This window comes from Lytechinus variegatus, chromosome 9, assembly GCF_018143015.1.
Source record: "Lytechinus variegatus isolate NC3 chromosome 9, Lvar_3.0, whole genome shotgun sequence".
NCBI classification, from domain to species: Eukaryota; Metazoa; Echinodermata; class Echinoidea; order Temnopleuroida; family Toxopneustidae; genus Lytechinus; species Lytechinus variegatus.
In genome coordinates, this window is record NC_054748.1 from 25581416 (window position 1) to 25604400 (window position 22985).

Sequence of the window (22985 nt, forward strand, 5' to 3'; positions counted from 1 at the left end):
TTTTTTATAGTGACATTAAGGATTTTAAAAATCATTTTCCTAGGCTTCCCCTCATCTTATTTTATTCACTCGTCTTCCTCTTCTTGTGTTTCCCCTTCTTTTTTCTCCTCTCTTTTCCCTTCTTTTTCTTTTTTTTCTCTCTTTCTTTCTTTCTTTCTTTCTTCCCCTTTTACTTTTTTTTTGCTCCGCCAATGGGGGGGGGTGGGCCCCTCGGACCCCCTAGATCCGCCTATGAACAGTGTATAAAAAAACAACTGATAATCAATAATAAATCTGAGTTTCTCTTTTCTAACAGTTTCAAAAGCTTTACCATGAAGACAATATCAAGATACTGTAAAAACATTTAGCTAACACAATCTCTAAACTGATCATTGTGTGATCGGTACGATATCCTAAATCAATATCACATTTTCTAACCAAAGAAATAATATCTGAAGATATAAAAAAATAATGTTTTCTACTTTGCTTCAATGGTGTGGGCTGTCTCCAAGTATAACATTTTGGATTTGGATTTAACTGACGCCATGGATCAACTAAATTAACTCACTGACTCAAAACTTTGGACCAGGTTCCAATCACCACATAGGATTTTATGAGGATCATCATAGTCCAATAAGATACTTTCAATACATCTAAAAAATTTAGGGTCATTTTGCCCATACAATGAAATCAATGAAATAAGGAACATACTTTCCATCAGTGTCGCATTTTACATTTTGTATGTTTTTATCAAATAATATAGCATTGCATTAGATGATATATATGAGAAAAAAAAACCTTCCTCCCACTCCTTTAAGATGTTTTCTTCCAAATCCTTTACAAAATGAGTGTCCTGTAAACAATAAATATTTGTTTTTTTTTTCCTTTTCAAAAATGAAATATATAATATGAAGGAATAATTTCATGCTCATATCATATTCAACATCAACTAAAAAAAAGTATAATATAGATAGAAAAGACATTTTTCTGTAAAAAAAAACCTCTATTGAAAAAAAGGCTTTTAGAAAATACTCTGGTACAGGTTTAGGTCAACACTATCTTAAATGCATATATTCAAAGAAGATTTCCTTGTTATTGGAATCATTCACAATCTATACCTTTTCGCCTAAAGATAATTTGATTTTTTTTTAGGGGAGGGTGTCATTTCTAACAACTTCTGCTGGTTATGATGAAAAAAAAATCGCCGTAGGTAAAAAAAAAATGCCCTTTTTCAAAAGGAAAAAGCCTTTTGGCAAAATGAAATGTGCTCTTTTTTCAAAACTAAATACTGTTCTTGAAGTCCAACAAAACATTTCAGGATGGTCACAAAAGTAATGTCAATGACATGAGATAATTTATCTTTCTAAAGGGTGTCATTTTTAATAGCTCCTGCTGGTTATGATTTAAAAAAAATCCCATTTTTCAAAATAAAAATGTGCTCTTATTCGAAATTAAATACCCTTTTTGAACTACAACATAATACATATTAGGCTTGAAAATCACATTTTTTGTGTTCTCACGCTTTGCGCCCACCTCAGCTATTATGTAGCAAAGTTCCCTTCTACTGACAGGCGAACCCCTTCCACTATCATGGTTAGCGACCCTCTTCTACTAATAAGACTAGCGACCCTCATCTACTATTATGACTAGCAAACCCCTACTACACTGTAAAAATTAATTGCTAATTCAGCACTTACAGTGCTTGTATAGTGACTGCACTACTAGTGCTGATTTTCTAGTTCAAATTTAAACTAGAAAACCAACACTCCTAGTGCAGTCACTATACAAGCACTGTAAGCGCTAAATTAGCACCTAGTTTTTTACAATGTACTGTTATGACTGGCGACCCTCATCTACCATTATGACTGGCGAACCCCTTCTAATATTATGACTGGCAACCCTCATCCATTATTATGACTGGCGAACCCCATCTACTATTATGACTAGCGACCCTCATCTGCCATTATGACTGGCGAACCCCTTCTAATATTATGACTGGCGACCCTCATCTATTATTATGACTGGCGAACCCCATCTACTATTATGACTAGCGACCCTCATCTACCATTATGACTGGCGAACCCCTTCTACTATTATGACTAGCGACCCTCATCCACTATTATGAATGGCGACCCTTATGATCAACGAACCCTTTTCCTCCTTATGACTGGCGACCCTCTTCCTTTATTATGACTAGCGACCCTCTTGTTTGATTATGAATGGCGACCCTCATCCATTATTATGACTGGCGAACCCTTTCTTCTATTATGAATAGCGACCCTCATCTACCATTATGACTGGCGAACCCTTTCTACTATTATGACTGGCGACCCTCATCTATTATTATGACTAGCGAACCCTTTCTACTATTATGAATAGCGACCCTTATCTACCATTATGACTGGCGAACCCCTTTTAATATTATGACTGGCGACCCTCATCCATTATTATGACTGGCGAACCCTTTCTACTATTATGAATAGCGACCCTCATCCACTATTATGACTGGCGAACCCCATCTACTATTATGACTAGCGACCCTCATCTGCCATTATGACTGGCGAACCCTTTCTATTATTATGAATAGCGACCCTCATCCACTATTATGACTGGCGAACCCCTTCTACTATTATGACTAGCGACCCTCATCTGCCATTATGACTGGCGAACCCCTTCTAATATTATGACTGGCGACCCTCATCTATTATTATGACTGGCGAACCCCATCTACTATTATGACTAGCGACCCTCATCTACCATTATGACTGGCGAACCCCTTTTAATATTATGACTGGCGACCCTCATCTATTATTATGACTGGCGAACCCCATCTACTATTATGACTAGCGACCCTCATCTACCATTATGACTGGCGAACCCTTTCTGCTATTATGACTGGCGACCCTCATCTATTATTATGACTGGCGAACCCTTTCTACTATTATGAATAGCGACCCTTATCTACCATTATGACTGGCGAACCCCTTTTAATATTATGACTGGCGACCCTCATCCATTATTATGACTGGCGAACCCTTCCTACTATTATGAATAGCGACCCTCATCCACTATTATGACTGGCGAACCCCATCTACTATTATGACTAGCGACCCTCATCTGCCATTATGACTGGCGAACCCTTTCTACTATTATGAATAGCGACCCTCATCCACTATTATGACTGGCGAACCCCTTCTACTATTATGACTAGCGACCCTCATCTGCCATTATGACTGGCGAACCCTTTCTGCTATTATGACTGGCGACCCTCATCTATTATTATGACTGGCGAACCCTTTCTACTATTATGAATAGCGACCCTTATCTACCATTATGACTGGCGAACCCCTTTTAATATTATGACTGGCGACCCTCATCTATTATTATGACTGGCGAACCCCATCTACTATTATGACTAGCGACCCTCATCTACCATTATGACTGGCGAACCCCTTCTACTATTATGACTGGCGACCCTCATCCATTATTATGACTGGCGAACCCTTTCTATTATTATGAATAGCGACCCTCATCCACTATTATGACTGGCGAACCCCTTCTACTATTATGACTAGCGACCCTCATCTACCATTATGACTGGCGAACCCCTTCTACTATTATGACTGGCGACCCTCATCCATTATTATGACTGGCGAACCCCATCTATTATTATGACTAGCGACCCTCATCTACCATTATGACTGGCGAACCCCTTCTAATATTATGACTGGCGACCCTCATCTATTATTATGACTGGCGAACCCCATCTACTATTATGACTAGCGACCCTCATCTACCATTATGACTGGCGAACCCCTTCTACTATTATGATTGGCGACCCTCATCCATTATTATGACTGGCGAACCCTTTCTATTATTATGAATAGCGACCCTCATCCACTATTATGACTGGCGAACCCCTTCTACTATTATGACTAGCGACCCTCATCTACCATTATGACTGGCGAACCCCTTCTACTATTATGACTGGCGACCCTCATCCATTATTATGACTGGCGAACCCTTTCTATTATTATGAATAGCGACCCTCATCCACTATTATGACTGGCGAACCCCTTCTACTATTATGACTAGCGACCCTCATCTACCATTATGACTGGCGAACCCCTTCTACTATTATGACTGGCGACCCTCATCCATTATTATGACTGGCGAACCCCATCTACTATTATGACTAGCGACCCTCATCTGCCATTATGACTGGCAAACCCCTTCTAATATTATGACTGGCGACCCTCATCTATTATTATGACTGGCGAACCCCATCTACTATTATGACTAGCGACCCTCATCTGCCATTATGACTGGCGAACCCCTTCTAATATTATGACTGGCGACCCTCATCCATTATTATGACTGGCGAACCCCATCTACTATTATGACTAGCGACCCTCATCTACCATTATGACTGGCGAACCCCTTCTACTATTATGACTGGCGACCCTCATCCATTATTATGACTGGCGAACCCTTTCTATTATTATGAATAGCGACCCTCATCCACTATTATGACTGGCGAACCCCTTCTACTATTATGACTAGCGACCCTCATCTACCATTATGACTGGCGAACCCCTTCTACTATTATGACTGGCGACCCTCATCCATTATTATGACTGGCGAACCCTTTCTATTATTATGAATAGCGACCCTCATCCACTATTATGACTGGCGAACCCCTTCTACTATTATGACTAGCGACCCTCATCTACCATTATGACTGGCGAACCCCTTCTAATATTATGACTGGCGACCCTCATCCATTATTATGACTGGCGAACCCCATCTACTATTATGAATAGCGACCCTCATCTACCATTATGACTGGCGAACCCCTTCTACTATTATGACTGGCGACCCTCATCCACTATTATGAATGGCGACCCTTATGATCAACGAACCCTTTTCCTCCTTATGACTGGCGACCCTCTTCCTTTATTATGACTAGCGACCCTCTTGTTTGATTATGAATGGCGAACCCCGTCGTTGATTATGACTTGCGACCTCTATGAACAAAGCCCCTTATGAATAGCGACCCTTATGACTATTATGACTAGCGGTCCTTATAACTAGCGGGTATTATGACCAGTGGTCCTTATGACTGGCGGGTGGACCCCAACGAGCCAGTTACATCCAAATGAGAGAGTTGGTGATGTCATTCACTCACAATTTCTTTTTTTTTTTTATTGTTTGAAATATGAAATATTTTGATTTTCTCGTCATTGTCATGTGAAATGAAGTTTCATTCATCCCTGAACGCAGGCCATTATTTTAACATTTTATTATGACTGGCGACCCTCATCTATTATTATGACTGGCGAACCCCATCTACTATTATGACTAGCGACCCTCATCTACCATTATGACTGGCGAACCCCTTCTACTATTATGACTGGCGACCCTCATCCATTATTATGACTGGCGAACCCTTTCTACTATTATGAATAGCGACCCTCATCCACTATTATGACTGGCGAACCCCTTCTACTATTATGACTAGCGACCCTCATCTACCATTATGACTGGCGAACCCCTTCTACTATTATGACTGGCGACCCTCATCCATTATTATGACTGGCGAACCCCATCTATTATTATGACTAGCGACCCTCATCTGCCATTATGACTGGCGAACCCCTTCTAATATTATGACTGGCGACCCTCATCTATTATTATGACTGGCGAACCCCATCTACTATTATGACTAGCGACCCTCATCTACCATTATGACTGGCGAACCCCTTCTACTATTATGACTGGCGACCCTCATCCATTATTATGACTGGCGAACCCTTTCTATTATTATGAATAGCGACCCTCATCCACTATTATGACTGGCGAACCCCTTCTACTATTATGACTAGCGACCCTCATCTACCATTATGACTGGCGAACCCCTTCTACTATTATGACTGGCGACCCTCATCCATTATTATGACTGGCGAACCCTTTCTATTATTATGAATAGCGACCCTCATCCACTATTATGACTGGCGAACCCCTTCTACTATTATGACTAGCGACCCTCATCTACCATTATGACTGGCGAACCCCTTCTAATATTATGACTGGCGACCCTCATCCATTATTATGACTGGCGAACCCATCTACTATTATGACTAGCGACCCTCATCTGCCATTATGACTGGCAAACCCCTTCTAATATTATGACTGGCGACCCTCATCTATTATTATGACTGGCGAACCCCATCTACTATTATGACTAGCGACCCTCATCTGCCATTATGACTGGCGAACCCCTTCTAATATTATGACTGGCGACCCTCATCCATTATTATGACTGGCGAACCCCATCTACTATTATGACTAGCGACCCTCATCTACCATTATGACTGGCGAACCCCTTCTACTATTATGACTGGCGACCCTCATCCATTATTATGACTGGCGAACCCTTTCTATTATTATGAATAGCGACCCTCATCCACTATTATGACTGGCGAACCCCTTCTACTATTATGACTAGCGACCCTCATCTACCATTATGACTGGCGAACCCCTTCTAATATTATGACTGGCGACCCTCATCCATTATTATGACTGGCGAACCCCATCTACTATTATGAATAGCGACCCTCATCTACCATTATGACTGGCGAACCCCTTCTACTATTATGACTGGCGACCCTCATCCACTGTTATGAATGGCGACCCTTATGATCAACGAACCCTTTTCCTCCTTATGACTGGCGACCCTCTTCCTTTATTATGACTAGCGACCCTCTTGTTTGATTATGAATGGCGAACCCCATCGTTGATTATGACTTGCGACCTCTATGAACAAAGCCCCTTATGAATAGCGACCCTTATGACTATTATGACTAGCGGTCCTTATAACTAGCGGGTATTATGACCAGTGGTCCTTATGACTGGCGGGTGGACCCCCATAGCCCCGCCCCCACAATGCCGTGACCCACGGTACACCACTGTGGACATATTAATGACAATTCCTTGCATATCTAAATACATGATTGCAAAAAATGTAAACAAGTTTCACTCGCGCTCGCATGGCCTGTTCGTTGAGATACATATCTTGCTAAATAGGCTGAAATAAATTGCTTTATCTGGTTTTGAAGTCAATATACGAAACATATTTCATCGTGGACATCGAGCTTTTATTAATTTGTTTAATTTACAATTGAATTTTGTCAAGAGTGCTCTGTAAAATGTCCTTTTTATGATGTGAATTTCATTTGCAACTTTTTGTGCTGTGTCCTGGTATTATTTGATTTGCCAAGTAGGCCTACATAATTGTCTTAGTTTATTTCAAAATATTCTTTATATCAATTCTGTAACAAACTTCTTAAAATCACTTTTATTACGTTTATCAAAAGAAAATCATCTCGCGACTTGCGCTCGCGTTAATAGTTAGAAATATATCAACTCATGAATCTATTCATAATTTAAAAAGTGCTTAAAGCATCCAGTTGACTTGCCTCATAATAACTATCAACAAATTTCACTCAATCATAAAGCTTATTACATTTTCATTCATAAAATGTACATGAATGTCTAATAACTAAATTGTCCCCTCTTCAGAAAGGAATATGGACGCGCTTAGAAAGGGAAAAGGAAGATAGTCATCATTTTCATAATGATGACCAAAATAATGTCCTTACGGCTAGACCGTCCAGATCCTAGGTTTAAATAAAGATAGAGATATCAGCTCGCGTTCCGCACTTGCTCCATTAACAATGATTAAGGGCTCTATCCACATACATTTAACAATTTGCAATTTCCCTACACAGTGCTTTAAATAGTGCTTAAATTCACCCTTTTCATACCGGAATATCAAATATTTTCCGCTCGCACTTTGGGCTTACAATATTTATTTTTATGGGGAAAAAATAAAATGTATGCAGAATTACCAGATGCTTTCTAACTCTAAAACACGTGCACACTAATGTCTTGTGATTTGAGTTACGCAGCTTCATTATTTATTCAAAACGTGCTAAAATAATATAACGTTGGCGCTCGCATTAATGTTTGAACATCCCTTTTTATGATTTAACAAACATGAAGAAAGCGTCCCATTTTTAGATCTAAAATCACAAATTTTTCGCGCTCGCATCAATAATTGTTGTATTTTTTTTTTACCTAATTTACCGTTTATTTCTAAAATTGCTTAGAATGTCAATCTTTTAAGTCACAATGTCAAAAAAATTGAACTACAAGTTGAAAGATGTATCGTCTTACGACTAAGTGCAAATCGTCCTTCACAGGTTATTTTTCGATCAAGCCAGAACCCATATTGAAATAATGCCTGCTTGCGCTTCGCGCTCACAGTAATTATCTTTGTACATACGCATGTTCTTCAGGTTCGCAAACATTGCCCAATTATTATATTCAATTTTGCGAACAACGATCATGAAGGTCACAAAATAATCAGCTCGTGCTTCGTGCTCTCACTTTTTAAATAGGGCTATGATATTATTACATGTTTTTTCAAGTTGTTTTTTAAGAACAAAGCTAAGAAATTACTCTAATGACATCGGCGTTTTGCCAACCCCCCAAAGTAAATGGGGAGAAAAGAAAAGGAATAAGTAAAAAAAATATAGGCCTATAATTTTTCAAATGTTACTTCAAAGTCACACAAACTTTGATTTTGTGATTGGAATGTCATAATCTCGCTGCGCCCGCTCGCAAATTTTTATCAAATTTAGGCAATATTCCATGTTGAACCCCCCAAAAAATTTTAGCTCATAACGCTACTAAGAAAACACCTTCCAAAAAGCAAACCAAAATCAAATTTGAGGGGCAGATCGGGGAAAATAATTTTATGGGTGAAAAAATCCAAACATGCTCCTTCATTTTTATGATGGTATTTCATATCACGTTTCCACTCAAATACCTTTTTTTAACTTTTTTACACGATTGTGGTATTTTGCTCCTTGTATTTTAATTTCCGTAGTGGCTCCATTGTGGAAGACCGCCGTCTACGTAGGGTCCTCATATTACGTGTATTCGGAAGCACGCGTCTAATGGGATCCAGGAATTTCGGGATTCCCCTTTGGACCCGTACCTAAAATGACGTAATGGTTGGAAAAATAAACACTGGATAAGACAGTAATGGACGCCTGACAATTAACCCCTGGATTAAAAATTTTTGTGCCACCTGTATCGCTTTGGATTTATTAGAACTTGGTATTCCTGGAGTTTGAGCCTCTTTAAAGGTGACTGAACTTATTGGGGGCACTTTGAAAATGGCATAAGACCCCCATTTCTACCTGATTATGGCTCGAATGCCGCAATTTGCATGGGTCTTTAATGGACGCCTGACAATTAACCCCTGGATTAAAAATTTTTGTGCCACCTGTATCGCTTTGGATTTATTAGAACTTGGTATTCCTGGAGTTTGAGCCTCTTTAAAGGTGACTGAACTTATTGGGGGCACTTTGAAAATGGCATAACACCCCCATTTCTACCTGATTATGGCTCGAATGCCGCAATTTGCATGGGTCTTTAATGGACGCCTGACAATTAACCCCTGGATTAAAAATTTTTGTGCCACCTGTATCGCTTTGGATTTATTAGAACTTGGTATTCCTGGAGTTTGAGCCTCTTTAAAGGTGACTGAACTTATTGGGGGCACTTTGAAAATGGCATAAGACCCCCATTTCTACCTGATTATGGCTCGAATGCCGCAATTTGCATGGGTCTTTAATGGACGCCTGACAATTAACCCCTGGATTAAAAATTTTTGTGCCACCTGTATCGCTTTGGATTTATTAGAACTTGGTATTCCTGGAGTTTGAGCCTCTTTAAAGGTGACTGAACTTATTGGGGGCACTTTGAAAATGGCATAAGACCCCCATTTCTACCTTATTATGGCTCGAATGCCGCAATTTGCATGGGTCTTTAATGGACGCCTGACAATAAAACCCTGGATTAAAAATTTTTGTGCCACCTGTATCGCTTTGGATTTATTAGAACTTGGTTTTCCTGGAGTTTGAGCCTCTTTAAAGGTGACTGAACTTATTGGGGGCACTTTGAAAATGGCATAAGACCCCCATTTCTACCTGATTATGGCTCGAATGCCGCAATTTGCATGGGTCTTTAATGGACGCCTGACAATTAACCCTGGATTAAAAATTTTTGTGCCACCTGTATCGCTTTGGATTTATTAGAACTTGGTATTCCTGGAGTTTGAGCCTCTTTAAAGGTGACTGAACTTATTGGGGGCACTTTGAAAATGGCATAAGACCCCCATTTCTACCTGATTATGGCTCGAATGCCGCAATTTGCATGGGTCTTTAATGGACGCCTGACAATTAACCCCTGGATTAAAAATTTTTGTGCCACCTGTATCGCTTTGGATTTATTAGAACTTGGTATTCCTGGAGTTTGAGCCTCTTTAAAGGTGACTGAACTTATTGGGGGCACTTTGAAAATGGCATAACACCCCCATTTCTACCTGATTATGGCTCGAATGCCGCAATTTGCATGGGTCTTTAATGGACGCCTGACAATTAACCCCTGGATTAAAAATTTTTGTGCCACCTGTATCGCTTTGGATTTATTAGAACTTGGTATTCCTGGAGTTTGAGCCTCTTTAAAGGTGACTGAACTTATTGGGGGCACTTTGAAAATGGCATAAGACCCCCATTTCTACCTGATTATGGCTCGAATGCCGCAATTTGCATGGGTCTTTAATGGACGCCTGACAATTAACCCCTGGATTAAAAATTTTTGTGCCACCTGTATCGCTTTGGATTTATTAGAACTTGGTATTCCTGGAGTTTGAGCCTCTTTAAAGGTGACTGAACTTATTGGGGGCACTTTGAAAATGGCATAAGACCCCCATTTCTACCCTATTATGGCTCGAATGCCGCAATTTGCATGGGTCTTTTTTTTTTTTTTTTTCATTAAGTTTTTATTGATCAATAAAATGATTACACAAATATCAAAATACAATCGAAATCAAACACAATAATAAAAAAAAAAAATAACATAATCATAATGAATCAAAACAAAGCAGTATTACATGGAATAAAGGAGCTCAGCTAGTAAACAAGTACATCTAATATACAAGCAGTTTCTTACACAAGTACAGTGTACATCAGAACACATATTTCCACTTCCTAAAGTGGAGTGCAAGAGTACCTTTCTTTTTGGCAATGCGATATTCTGTTTCCTTACAAGTTTTCAAATAGACTTTAAAACCCTGAAATGAAGGAATGTTATTTTTGAATTTACATAAGTAAATATAATATTTGAATATCAGGAAAATATAAGTGATAAATTTGTCATCTTTAACTCCAAAAATCTTTTCAAAGGGGGACGGATTAAAAAGCTTCTTGGTATGTCGAGAAATTTCAAGAACTATTTCGTTCCAAATGATTTTCACAATTTCACAATCAATAAATACATGGATAATGGTTTCTGATAGGGAGTGACAGAATGTACAATTCGGAGAATCCTTCCTTTTAATTTTATGTAAGAAGTCGTTTAAGGAGATAGCTTTATGAAAGAGTTTAAAATAGAAAGAACGTATACGCGAGTCTATTGAACATTTGAAATTTCTCAAATGAATCTTATCCCACTCTTCAGAGTTTGGGGACAAAGACAGTTCTTCCCAGAAATCAGTGTGTTTTGTTGGACTAAAAATCCCGAGCAAAATAGGGTAAACATACTTTGGGACCTTCTTTGCTTGACATAGATTGTTTACTATTTTATGAAAAATTTCTTCATTGTCCCAATCTGACATATTTAACCAAGAATTTGGAATATTTTTCATTAAAAAGTTGAAGTTTTTCCTTCCCCTTGGAGAAATGTCAAAGTCAAGAATAAGTTCTTCAAAAAGCTTGCTTCCTGGGAGTGGGGGGTTCAATAAATCGCTAACAAAATTTATTCCGCAATCAAACCACTCTTGGTTAAAAAAATACTGCTTTGTCTTGGATCTAATATGTTTGTTATACCATAAACATTGGCATGACCCCATATGTGAAAATACTGTATTAAACTCCTTCTTCACTGCTTCCTCCCTGTAAATATACCATGTTCTAATACACTCTGACAGTTGAGAACAACGAAGACTTTTCAAAATGGAATCAGGAGCATGGGATTTCCACAAAATATCTTTGTTTTGATTAAAGTTTTCTAGTACTGACAATTCAATTGTCTTCCACAGACTAACATATTCTTTATCAAGAAGAAGTTTCACCCATGCCATTTTCTGAGACAAAGCAAAAACATAAGGGTCAATCATTCTCAATCCACCTGAACAATAATCATTATAAAAACATTTTCTTTTTACCCTATCTCTCCCACCACTCCAAATAAACTTAAAGAAAATCCTTTCTAACTCCTTGAATAGCTTGGTTGGAGTTTGTATACATAGCACAGAAAAAAGATACAATAGCTGAGGTAATAATAATGTTTTAACGACACAAACTTTACCAACTAAGGATAAGTTTCTACAACGCCAACAGTTAAGGGTTGCCTCTATAGACTTCAATTTAGGTTTATAATTAAGATCAAACATTGTCCTGGTATCTAATGAAAAAACAATTCCAAGAGTTTTGAATGTATCGGTTTTCCAATTAAGACCGTTTTCAGAATAGGGATTCACTTGTGAGCCCCTTTTAGCCCCCACCCAAACAGCCTCAGATTTAGCTATATTAAGTTTGCAACCAGAACAAGCTGCAAATTTCTTAAGCAAATCAAAAAGATTGTTAAAAGAGTCAAGTGAACCATCAAGAAAGCAGGTAGAATCATCAGCTAATAAGGATATTTTTACCTCTTGACCTTCTACAGGGATCCCTTTTATGTTTACATCTTGTCTTACACTAAGAGCCATTGTTTCAATAACTAATAAAAACAAATAGGGGGAGATTGGACATCCTTGGAAAATTCCTCTTTCCATCATAACAGCTTTAGTAAAAAATCCATTATTAGCAACATAACTCTTGCGGTTACAATATAGAGTTTTAATCCAACCAATGAACTTATCCCCAAAATTGAATTTTTTTAAAACTTTCAACAAAAATTCATGATCCACACTATCAAATGCTTTCTGAATGTCTAATAAAAGAATGGCACCTGGAATGTCATGAAGTTCTGTGTATTCTATCAAATCCATAATCAATCTTATATTATTCCCAATATTGCGACCCTTTAAAAAGCCAGACTGGTCTGGGTGAACAAGATCATTGAGACATTTCTTTAGTCTATTTGCCAGTGTTTTTGCTAAAATCTTATAATCCACAGTTAACAATGATATGGGCCTATAATTTTTCAAATAAAACTGGTCCTTGTCTTTCTTGGGAAGTAAAGTAATAATACCATTTCTTTGTGATGTAGACAAAAGGCCATTTTCTAAAGAAAAATTGAATGAATCCAATAACAGATCAGATATATCTTTCCAAAAAACAATGTAAAACTCTACCGGTAAACCATCATACCCTGGGGTTTTGTTATGCTTCATAGAGGTGATTGTCTCATATAATTCTTTTTTAGTAAGAGGATGCTCCAAAAATGATTTGTCATTATCGTTTAATTTTGGCATTTCAAAAGACTCCAAGAAGGTGTCTGTACTGTACAAATTTTGTGTATCTTGTTTTCTATACAAGTTTTGGTAAAAGTCATTAATTTCATCTAATATGGATTGGGGATTTGAAATTATTTCATCATCAACATTTTTGATTCTATGAATGGATTTTTTCTCACCATGTCTTTTCTCTAAATTGCAAAAATATTTGGAGCTTTTTTCTCCTTCTTCTACCCAGCGCAATTTTGATCGAATAATTAAGCCTTGAGTTTCATATTCTAATATCTTGTCCAAATCACTATGCAAACTTTCTAGGTGCTCAATATGAATCACATTATCTGGGTCATTGTTTATTTGCATTTTTACATTGTAGATTTCTTTGAACAATTTATCTTTGGCAGCTTTCCTCTCTCTCTTCTTTCTGGAACTATACTCTATACAAGTACCTGTTATTGTACATTTGAGGGCATCCCACATAATATGTGGGTTGCACATACTGTTACAATTATCTGTTTTAAAATAATTAATTGTCTCTTTCATTGTTTTTACAAAATCAGCATCATTATGCAAATAATTACAGTTGAGTTTCCAAAACCCGGGTCCCTTCTGAGGATGAGCATCTTTAAAGTTCAGGGTAACTACAGAATGATCTGATTGAATCCCAGGAATTATTTTTGATTGCAAGCAATTGTTAACAAAATTTTCAGAAACAAGAATAAAATCTAATCTGGAGAGAACCTTTGGGTTAATTTGATGCCTAGTGTATTGTTTTAAATGAGGATGAAAGTTTCTCCAAATATCACATAAATTGTATTCTTCCATCAATACTTGAATAATTTCACTAGCTTTTTCATTAGCATGTCTTTGTCTACCACCTCGGTAATCCAGAGGACCCAACACTGCATTGAAATCACCAGCACAGATTAATGAAGTATAATTAAACTGCTCTATTTTAGCAAAAACATCTAGAAAAAAATCTGGATCATCGTTATTGGGGCCGTAAATATTTGCAAGTAAAAGAGATAAACCGTTTATGGTTACAGAATAAATCAAAAATCTTCCATTTGGATCGGCGAACGAGGAGTGAATTACCAGCGAAACATGATTACGAATCAAAATAGCGACACCACGACTATTGGAAGTATGGCTTGAGAACCAAGCATGTTCCCCCCACTGCTGTTTCCAAAATGATTCGTCTTCTGGGGAGGAATGTATCTCCTGAAGAAAAATAATATCACTGTCAATTGACCTCAAGTAATGAAATATTTTTCTTCTTTTTACATAATCTTGGATACCCCGACAGTTAAATGTGCTAAGCTTTAATGACATAAATGAAATTCTACAATATCACTGGTTCCATACCACTCTTTGAAGTATCTGCATTGCACGATAAATTGAAATAAGAATAAACACTGTAAAAGGCACATGACTGCTTGCCACCATGTAAAATCACAAGATACCATATCTAGCAAATAAGAGCTTGTATACAAACAAAGTGAGCAATTAACTGCTTTGAATTTAAACATATTACAAATAGGGGAGGGGGACAACAACAACAAATTAGGTAAAATCGAAAGGAGGGTGCAAATGGCACCAAGAATAGTGGCCAGTGACTTCAAATCAGTCTCAGCCCTGGTCCAAAGGTGCATACAACGAGAAATATGAAACAGCCTTGAGCAAAATCCACCGTGTAACCACAAAACAAACAAAATGGACTCTCTGAATCACATATAAATCATGATCTACATAGGGGCATAATAAAAAAAAAACACACAATATATCATCAGCAATAGTCAGTAGCCAATACAGAAATCAAAACACTCGTACATGTATGGTATACAAGTAAATCGGAATAACAGAGTCAATATATAAAAAATGCTCACAAATGCCTAGAGTAGCTTTATGGGGGAAAAAACATCTCTTGGGGACACACTCTAAACAAAAAAGAAAACAGTGCAAACAAAAACAAAAACTCTTCAGATCCCCATCACAAAGGAGAGTAAAGCCAAGGGGTAGTAACTTGAAAATATATCAAAGTGTACATTAAAACATGTGCACATTATTTTCAAAAGATATGAAAAAGACATTACCTTATAAATGTAATAAAAAATGTCACTATGGGAGATAAAAACTAGCATTAAGCTTCACTGATACACGTAGTATCTACACATGAGATAAAGAAGTGTCTGTACAGGTAAACTTCAAAAAATATATATCAATACAACAATAAAGTTCACTCCTGTGCACAGATAGATGAGAGATAATCAGTATCAAAAATAAGTTAAACAGCCTGTATTCAAAGACATAAACAAATAAGACGAGCCATAACAACAGCTGTTCTCACTCTACTTGTTAAAAGGTAAAAAATTATGAAATATCATACAAGATTAAACAATTTCAGAGTCCATAAATATCACTTAAAAAAGATAACGCATGTCCATTCAGTTCAACCTTTAAACATGTAGAACTACGTGGAAGAGTGTTCATGAGATCCATTAGTAGATGTTTTCATTTGAAAAAGACATTCTGTAATACAATAGGATCAATCTGCTGAAAAGACTTTCCCAGTGGTTGGGTCTCTGTACCGAATTTTGTCTGGGTATGCGAAAAAAGGCTTTTTTCCTTCTGATCGTAGATGCTTGAACTTCTCCTGCTTCTTCTGGCGTAATTGAAGGACTCTCTTTGATAGATCCTCAGCAACAAAGACCTTTCGATCCCGATATTTGGAATTGGACTCCTTCAGCTTCTTCACGCACGCTTTCCTCACCCGTTCTTTGGTTGTGAAGGAAGAAAAGGCAATGTGGATTCTTCTCGGCTGCCTAGAGCTGGTCTCAGATCGATATGTGGGGGTACGGTGACACCTTTCTATCTGCGAACAATCATCCTTCGAGACATCGGCATGTTGTAAGAAATCGGTGACAGTTTTCAAACAATCTTCATGATCTTGGTTTGGATGTTCAGGAATCCCAAACAGAACAATGTTCTTTCTCCTTCCCCTATTCTCTAGGTCATCCAATTTGGCAATGAGCACCTCCTTCTCCTTCTCTAACTGCTTGACGGAATCCTTCAGGGACCCCATATCAAACTCAATGCTCTTGACTCTTTCATCATGATCAGACACCTTTAAAGAAATGTCGCTCAATTTTTTATCCAACAAAGCTTCAATGCGTGAGTCAAATCTTGATTCAAAGTCATTAAAAAAGGTGACAAACCAGGTAGGAGGAGCATCTGTGGACTCTAAACCAAGAGAACGCCTGGCGCTAGTGTTAGACGAAGCCAAATGCGTAGCCGAATCATTTCTGTACTGACCTTTGGGAACAGCGTCCGCGTTCGTTACCATACGGCTTTGGGAAGCGGTGGGACTAGAGTCAACAATTTTCGGCTTCTTGGAGAGCGGGGACGATTTGTTTGGAGTGTTTTCCAGCTGACGTGTACTCTTTGAAGGATCCATTGTTATATAAGGATAGTGTATATTATATCAAAAGAACATTCTGTAAATCCAGGAGATTCGATCACAAATCCACACGGCGAAATTTTGCTTCAAAGCAAGGAATACGAAAAATTACATCTTGAAAGACATTGTACAAACAGCGCCCCTGCATGGGTCTTTAATGGACGCCTGACAATAATAACCCCTGGATTAAAAATTTTTGTGCCACCTGTATCGCTTTGGATTTATTAGAACTTGGTATTCCTGGAGTTTGAGCCTCTTTAAAGGTGACTGAACTTATTGGGGGCACTTTGAAAATGGCATAAGACCCCCATTTCTACCTGATTATGGCTCGAATGCCGCAATTTGCATGGGTCTTTAATGGACGCCTGACAATTAACCCCTGGATTAAAAATTTTTGTGCCACCTGTATCGCTTTGGATTTATTAGAACTTGGTATTCCTGGAGTTTGAGCCTCTTTAAAGGTGACTGAACTTATTGGGGGCACTTTGAAAATGGCATAAGACCCCCATTTCTACCTGATTATGGCTCGAATGCCGCAATTTGCATGGGTCTTTAATGGACGCCTGACAATTAACCCCTGGATTAAAAATTTTTGTGCCACCTGTATCGCTTTGGATTTATTAGAACTTGGTATTCCTGGAGTTTGAGCCTCTTTAAAGGTGACTGAACTTATTGGGGGCACTTTGAAAATGGCATAACACCCCCATTTCTACCTGATTATGGCTCGAATGCCGCAATTTGCATGGGTCTTTAATGGACGCCTGACAATTAACCCCTGGATTAAAAATTTTTGTGCCACCTGTATCGCTTTGGATTTATTAGAACTTGGTATTCCTGGAGTTTGAGCCTCTTTAAAGGTGACTGAACTTATTGGGGGCACTTTGAAAATGGCATAAGACCCCCATTTCTACCTGATTATGGCTCGAATGCCGCAATTTGCATGGGTCTTTAATGGACGCCTGACAATTAACCCCTGGATTAAAAATTTTTGTGCCACCTGTATCGCTTTGGATTTATTAGAACTTGGTATTTCTGGAGTTTGAGCCTCTTTAAAGGTGACTGAACTTATTGGGGGCACTTTGAAAATGGCATAAGACCCCCATTTCTACCTGATTATGGCTCGAATGCCGCAATTTGCATGGGTCTTTAATGGACGCCTGACAATAAAACCCTGGATCAAAAATTTTTGTGCCACCTGTATCGCTTTGGATTTATTAGAACTTGGTTTTCCTGGAGTTTGAGCCTCTTTAAAGGTGACTGAACTTATTGGGGGCACTTTGAAAATGGCATAAGACCCCCATTTCTACCTGATTATGGCTCGAATGCCGCAATTTGCATGGGTCTTTAATGGACGCCTGACAATTAACCCCTGGATTAAAAATTTTTGTGCCACCTGTATCGCTTTGGATTTATTAGAACTTGGTATTCCTGGAGTTTGAGCCTCTTTAAAGGTGACTGAACTTATTGGGGGCACTTTGAAAATGGCATAAGACCCCCATTTCTACCTGATTATGGCTCGAATGCCGCAATTTGCATGGGTCTTTAATGGACGCCTGACAATTAACCCCTGGATTAAAAATTTTTGTGCCACCTGTATCGCTTTGGATTTATTAGAACTTGGTATTCCTGGAGTTTGAGCCTCTTTAAAGGTGACTGAACTTATTGGGGGCACTTTGAAAATGGCATAACACCCCCATTTCTACCTGATTATGGCTCGAATGCCGCAATTTGCATGGGTCTTTAATGGACGCCTGACAATTAACCCCTGGATTAAAAATTTTTGTGCCACCTGTATCGCTTTGGATTTATTAGAACTTGGTATTCCTGGAGTTTGAGCCTCTTTAAAGGTGACTGAACTTATTGGGGGCACTTTGAAAATGGCATAACACCCCCATTTCTACCCTATTATGGCTCGAATGCCGCAATTTGCATGGGTCTTTAATGGACGCCTGACAATTAACCCCTGGATTAAAAATTTTTGTGCCACCTGTATCGCTTTGGATTTATTAGAACTTGGTATTCCTGGAGTTTGAGCCTCTTTAAAGGTGACTGAACTTATTGGGGGCACTTTGAAAATGGCATAAGACCCCCATTTCTACCTGATTATGGCTCGAATGCCGCAATTTGCATGGGTCTTTAATGGACGCCTGACAATTAACCCCTGGATTAAAAATTTTTGTGCCACCTGTATCGCTTTGGATTTATTAGAACTTGGTATTCCTGGAGTTTGAGCCTCTTTAAAGGTGACTGAACTTATTGGGGGCACTTTGAAAATGGCATAACACCCCCATTTCTACCTGATTATGGCTCGAATGCCGCAATTTGCATGGGTCTTTAATGGACGCCTGACAATTAACCCCTGGATTAAAAATTTTTGTGCCACCTGTATCGCTTTGGATTTATTAGAACTTGGTATTCCTGGAGTTTGAGCCTCTTTAAAGGTGACTGAACTTATTGGGGGCACTTTGAAAATGGCATAAGACCCCCATTTCTACCTGATTATGGCTCGAATGCCGCAATTTGCATGGGTCTTTAATGGACGCCTGACAATTAACCCCTGGATTAAAAAATTTTGTGCCACCTGTATCGCTTTGGATTTATTAGAACTTGGTATTCCTGGAGTTTGAGCCTCTTTAAAGGTGACTGAACTTATTGGGGGCACTTTGAAAATGGCATAAGACCCCCATTTCTACCTGATTATGGCTCGAATGCCGCAATTTGCATGGGTCTTTAATGGACGCCTGACAATTAACCCCTGGATTAAAAATTTTTGTGCCACCTGTATCGCTTTGGATTTATTAGAACTTGGTATTCCTGGAGTTTGAGCCTCTTTAAAGGTGACTGAACTTATTGGGGGCACTTTGAAAATGGCATAAGACCCCCATTTCTACCTGATTATGGCTCGAATGCCGCAATTTGCATGGGTCTTTAATGGACGCCTGACAATTAACCCCTGGATTAAAAATTTTTGTGCCACCTGTATCGCTTTGGATTTATTAGAACTTGGTATTCCTGGAGTTTGAGCCTCTTTAAAGGTGACTGAACTTATTGGGGGCACTTTGAAAATGGCATAAGACCCCCATTTCTACCTGATTATGGCTCGAATGCCGCAATTTGCATGGGTCTTTAATGGACGCCTGACAATTAACCCCTGGATTAAAAATTTTTGTGCCACCTGTATCGCTTTGGATTTATTAGAACTTGGTATTCCTGGAGTTTGAGCCTCTTTAAAGGTGACTGAACTTATTGGGGGCACTTTGAAAATGGCATAAGACCCCCATTTCTACCCTATTATGGCTCGAATGCCGCAATTTGCATGGGTCTTTAATGGACGCCTGACAATTAACCCTGGATTAAAAATTTTTGTGCCACCTGTATCGCTTTGGATTTATTAGAACTTGGTATTCCTGGAGTTTGAGCCTCTTTAAAGGTGACTGAACTTATTGGGGGCACTTTGAAAATGGCATAAGACCCCCATTTCTACCTGATTATGGCTCGAATGCCGCAATTTGCATGGGTCTTTAATGGACGCCTGACAATTAACCCCTGGATTAAAAATTTTTGTGCCACCTGTATCGCTTTGGATTTATAAGAACTTGGTATTCCTGGAGTTTGAGTCTCTTTAAAGGTGACTGAACTTATTGGGGGCACTTTGAAAATGGCATAATACCCCCATTTCTACCTGATTATGGCTCGAATGCCGCAATTTGCATGGGTCTTTAATGGACGCCTGACAATTAACCCCTGGATTAAAAATTTTTGTGCCACCTGTATCGCTTTGGATTTATTAGAACTTGGTATTCCTGGAGTTTGAGCCTCTTTAAAGGTGACTGAACTTATTGGGGGCACTTTGAAAATGGCATAACACCCCCATTTCTACCTTATTATGGCTCGAATGCCGCAATTTGCATGGGTCTTTAATGGACGCCTGACAATTAACCCCTGGATTAAAAATTTTTGTGCCACCTGTATCGCTTTGGATTTATTAGAACTTGGTATTCCTGGAGTTTGAGCCTCTTTAAACTTGACTGAACTTATTGGGGGCACTTTGAAAATGGCATAACACCCCCATTTCTACCCTATTATGGCTCGAATGCCGCAATTTGCATGGGTCTTTAATGGACGCCTGACAATTAACCCCTGGATTAAAAATTTTTGTGCCACCTGTATCGCTTTGGATTTATTACAACTTGGTATTCCTGGAGTTTGAGCCTCTTTAAAGGTGACTGAACTTATTGGGGGCACTTTGAAAATGGCATAAGACCCCCATTTCTACCTGATTATGGCTCGAATGCCGCAATTTGCATGGGTCTTTAATGGACGCCTGACAATTAACCCCTGGATTAAAAATTTTTGTGCCACCTGTATCGCTTTGGATTTATAAGAACTTGGTATTACTGGAGTTTGAGCCTCTTTAAAGGTGACTGAACTTATTGGGGGCACTTTGAAAATGGCATAACACCCCCATTTCTACCCTATTATGGCTCGAATGCCGCAATTTGCATGGGTCTTTAATGGACGCCTGACAATAATTTAACCCCTGGATTAAAAATTTTTGTGCCACCTGTATCGCTTTGGATTTATTAGAACTTGGTATTCCTGGAGTTTGAGCCTCTTTAAAGGTGACTGAACTTATTGGGGGCACTTTGAAAATGGCATAAGACCCCCATTTCTACCTGATTATGGCTCGAATGCCGCAATTTGCATGGGTCTTTAATGGACGCCTGACAATTAACCCCTGGATTAAAAATTTTTGTGCCACCTGTATCGCTTTGGATTTATTAGAACTTGGTATTCCTGGAGTTTGAGCCTCTTTAAACTTGACTGAACTTATTGGGGGCACTTTGAAAATGGCATAACACCCCCATTTCTACCCTATTATGGCTCGAATGCCGCAATTTGCATGGGTCTTTAATGGACGCCTGACAATTAACCCTGGATTAAAAATTTTTGTGCCACCTGTATCGCTTTGGATTTATTACAACTTGGTATTCCTGGAGTTTGAGCCTCTTTAAAGGTGACTGAACTTATTGGGGGCACTTTGAAAATGGCATAAGACCCCCATTTCTACCTGATTATGGCTCGAATGCCGCAATTTGCATGGGTCTTTAATGGACGCCTGACAATAAACCCCTGGATTAAAAATTTTTGTGCCACCTGTATCGCTTTGGATTTATTAGAACTTGGTATTCCTGGAGTTTGAGCCTCTTTAAAGGTGACTGAACTTATTGGGGGCACTTTGAAAATGGCATAAGACCCCCATTTCTACCTGATTATGGCTCGAATGCCGCAATTTGCATGGGTCTTTAATGGACGCCTGACAATAATTTAACCCCTGGATTAAAAATTTTTGTGCCACCTGTATCGCTTTGGATTTATTAGAACTTGGTATTCCTGGAGTTTGAGCCTCTTTAAAGGTGACTGAACTTATTACCTGGATTAAAAATTTTTGTGCCACTTGTATCGCTTTGGATTTATTAGAACTTGGTATTCCTGGAGTTTGAGCCTCTTTAAAGGTGACTGAACTTATTGGGGGCACTTTGAAAATGGCATAAGACCCCCATTTCTACCTGATTATGGCTCGAATGCCGCAATTTGCATGGGTCTTTAATGGACGCCTGACAATTAACCCCTGGATTAAAAATTTTTGTGCCACCTGTATCGCTTTGGATTTATTAGAACTTGGTATTCCTGGAGTTTGAGCCTCTTTAAACTTGACTGAACTTATTGGGGGCACTTTGAAAATGGCATAACACCCCCATTTCTACCCTATTATGGCTCGAATGCCGCAATTTGCATGGGTCTTTAATGGACGCCTGACAATTAACCCCTGGATTAAAAATTTTTGTGCCACCTGTATCGCTTTGGATTTATTACAACTTGGTATTCCTGGAGTTTGAGCCTCTTTAAAGGTGACTGAACTTATTGGGGGCACTTTGAAAATGGCATAAGACCCCCATTTCTACCTGATTATGGCTCGAATGCCGCAATTTGCATGGGTCTTTAATGGACGCCTGACAA

General features: G+C 38.9%; 1 protein-coding gene across 1 annotated transcript; it reads right to left on the minus strand.

Annotated features, from left to right (window-relative positions):
- Positions 1–10975: 10975 nt before the first annotated feature.
- On the minus strand, positions 10976–17079 carry LOC121421548. Its single transcript, XM_041616291.1, has 2 exons — positions 14951–17079; positions 10976–11041 (listed from the first exon to the last, which is right to left on the minus strand). The coding sequence occupies exon 1, from the start codon at positions 16959–16961 to the stop codon at positions 16053–16055; it is 909 nt and encodes a 302-aa protein (XP_041472225.1). The 5' UTR covers positions 16962–17079; the 3' UTR covers positions 10976–11041; positions 14951–16052.
- Positions 17080–22985: the final 5906 nt, after the last annotated feature.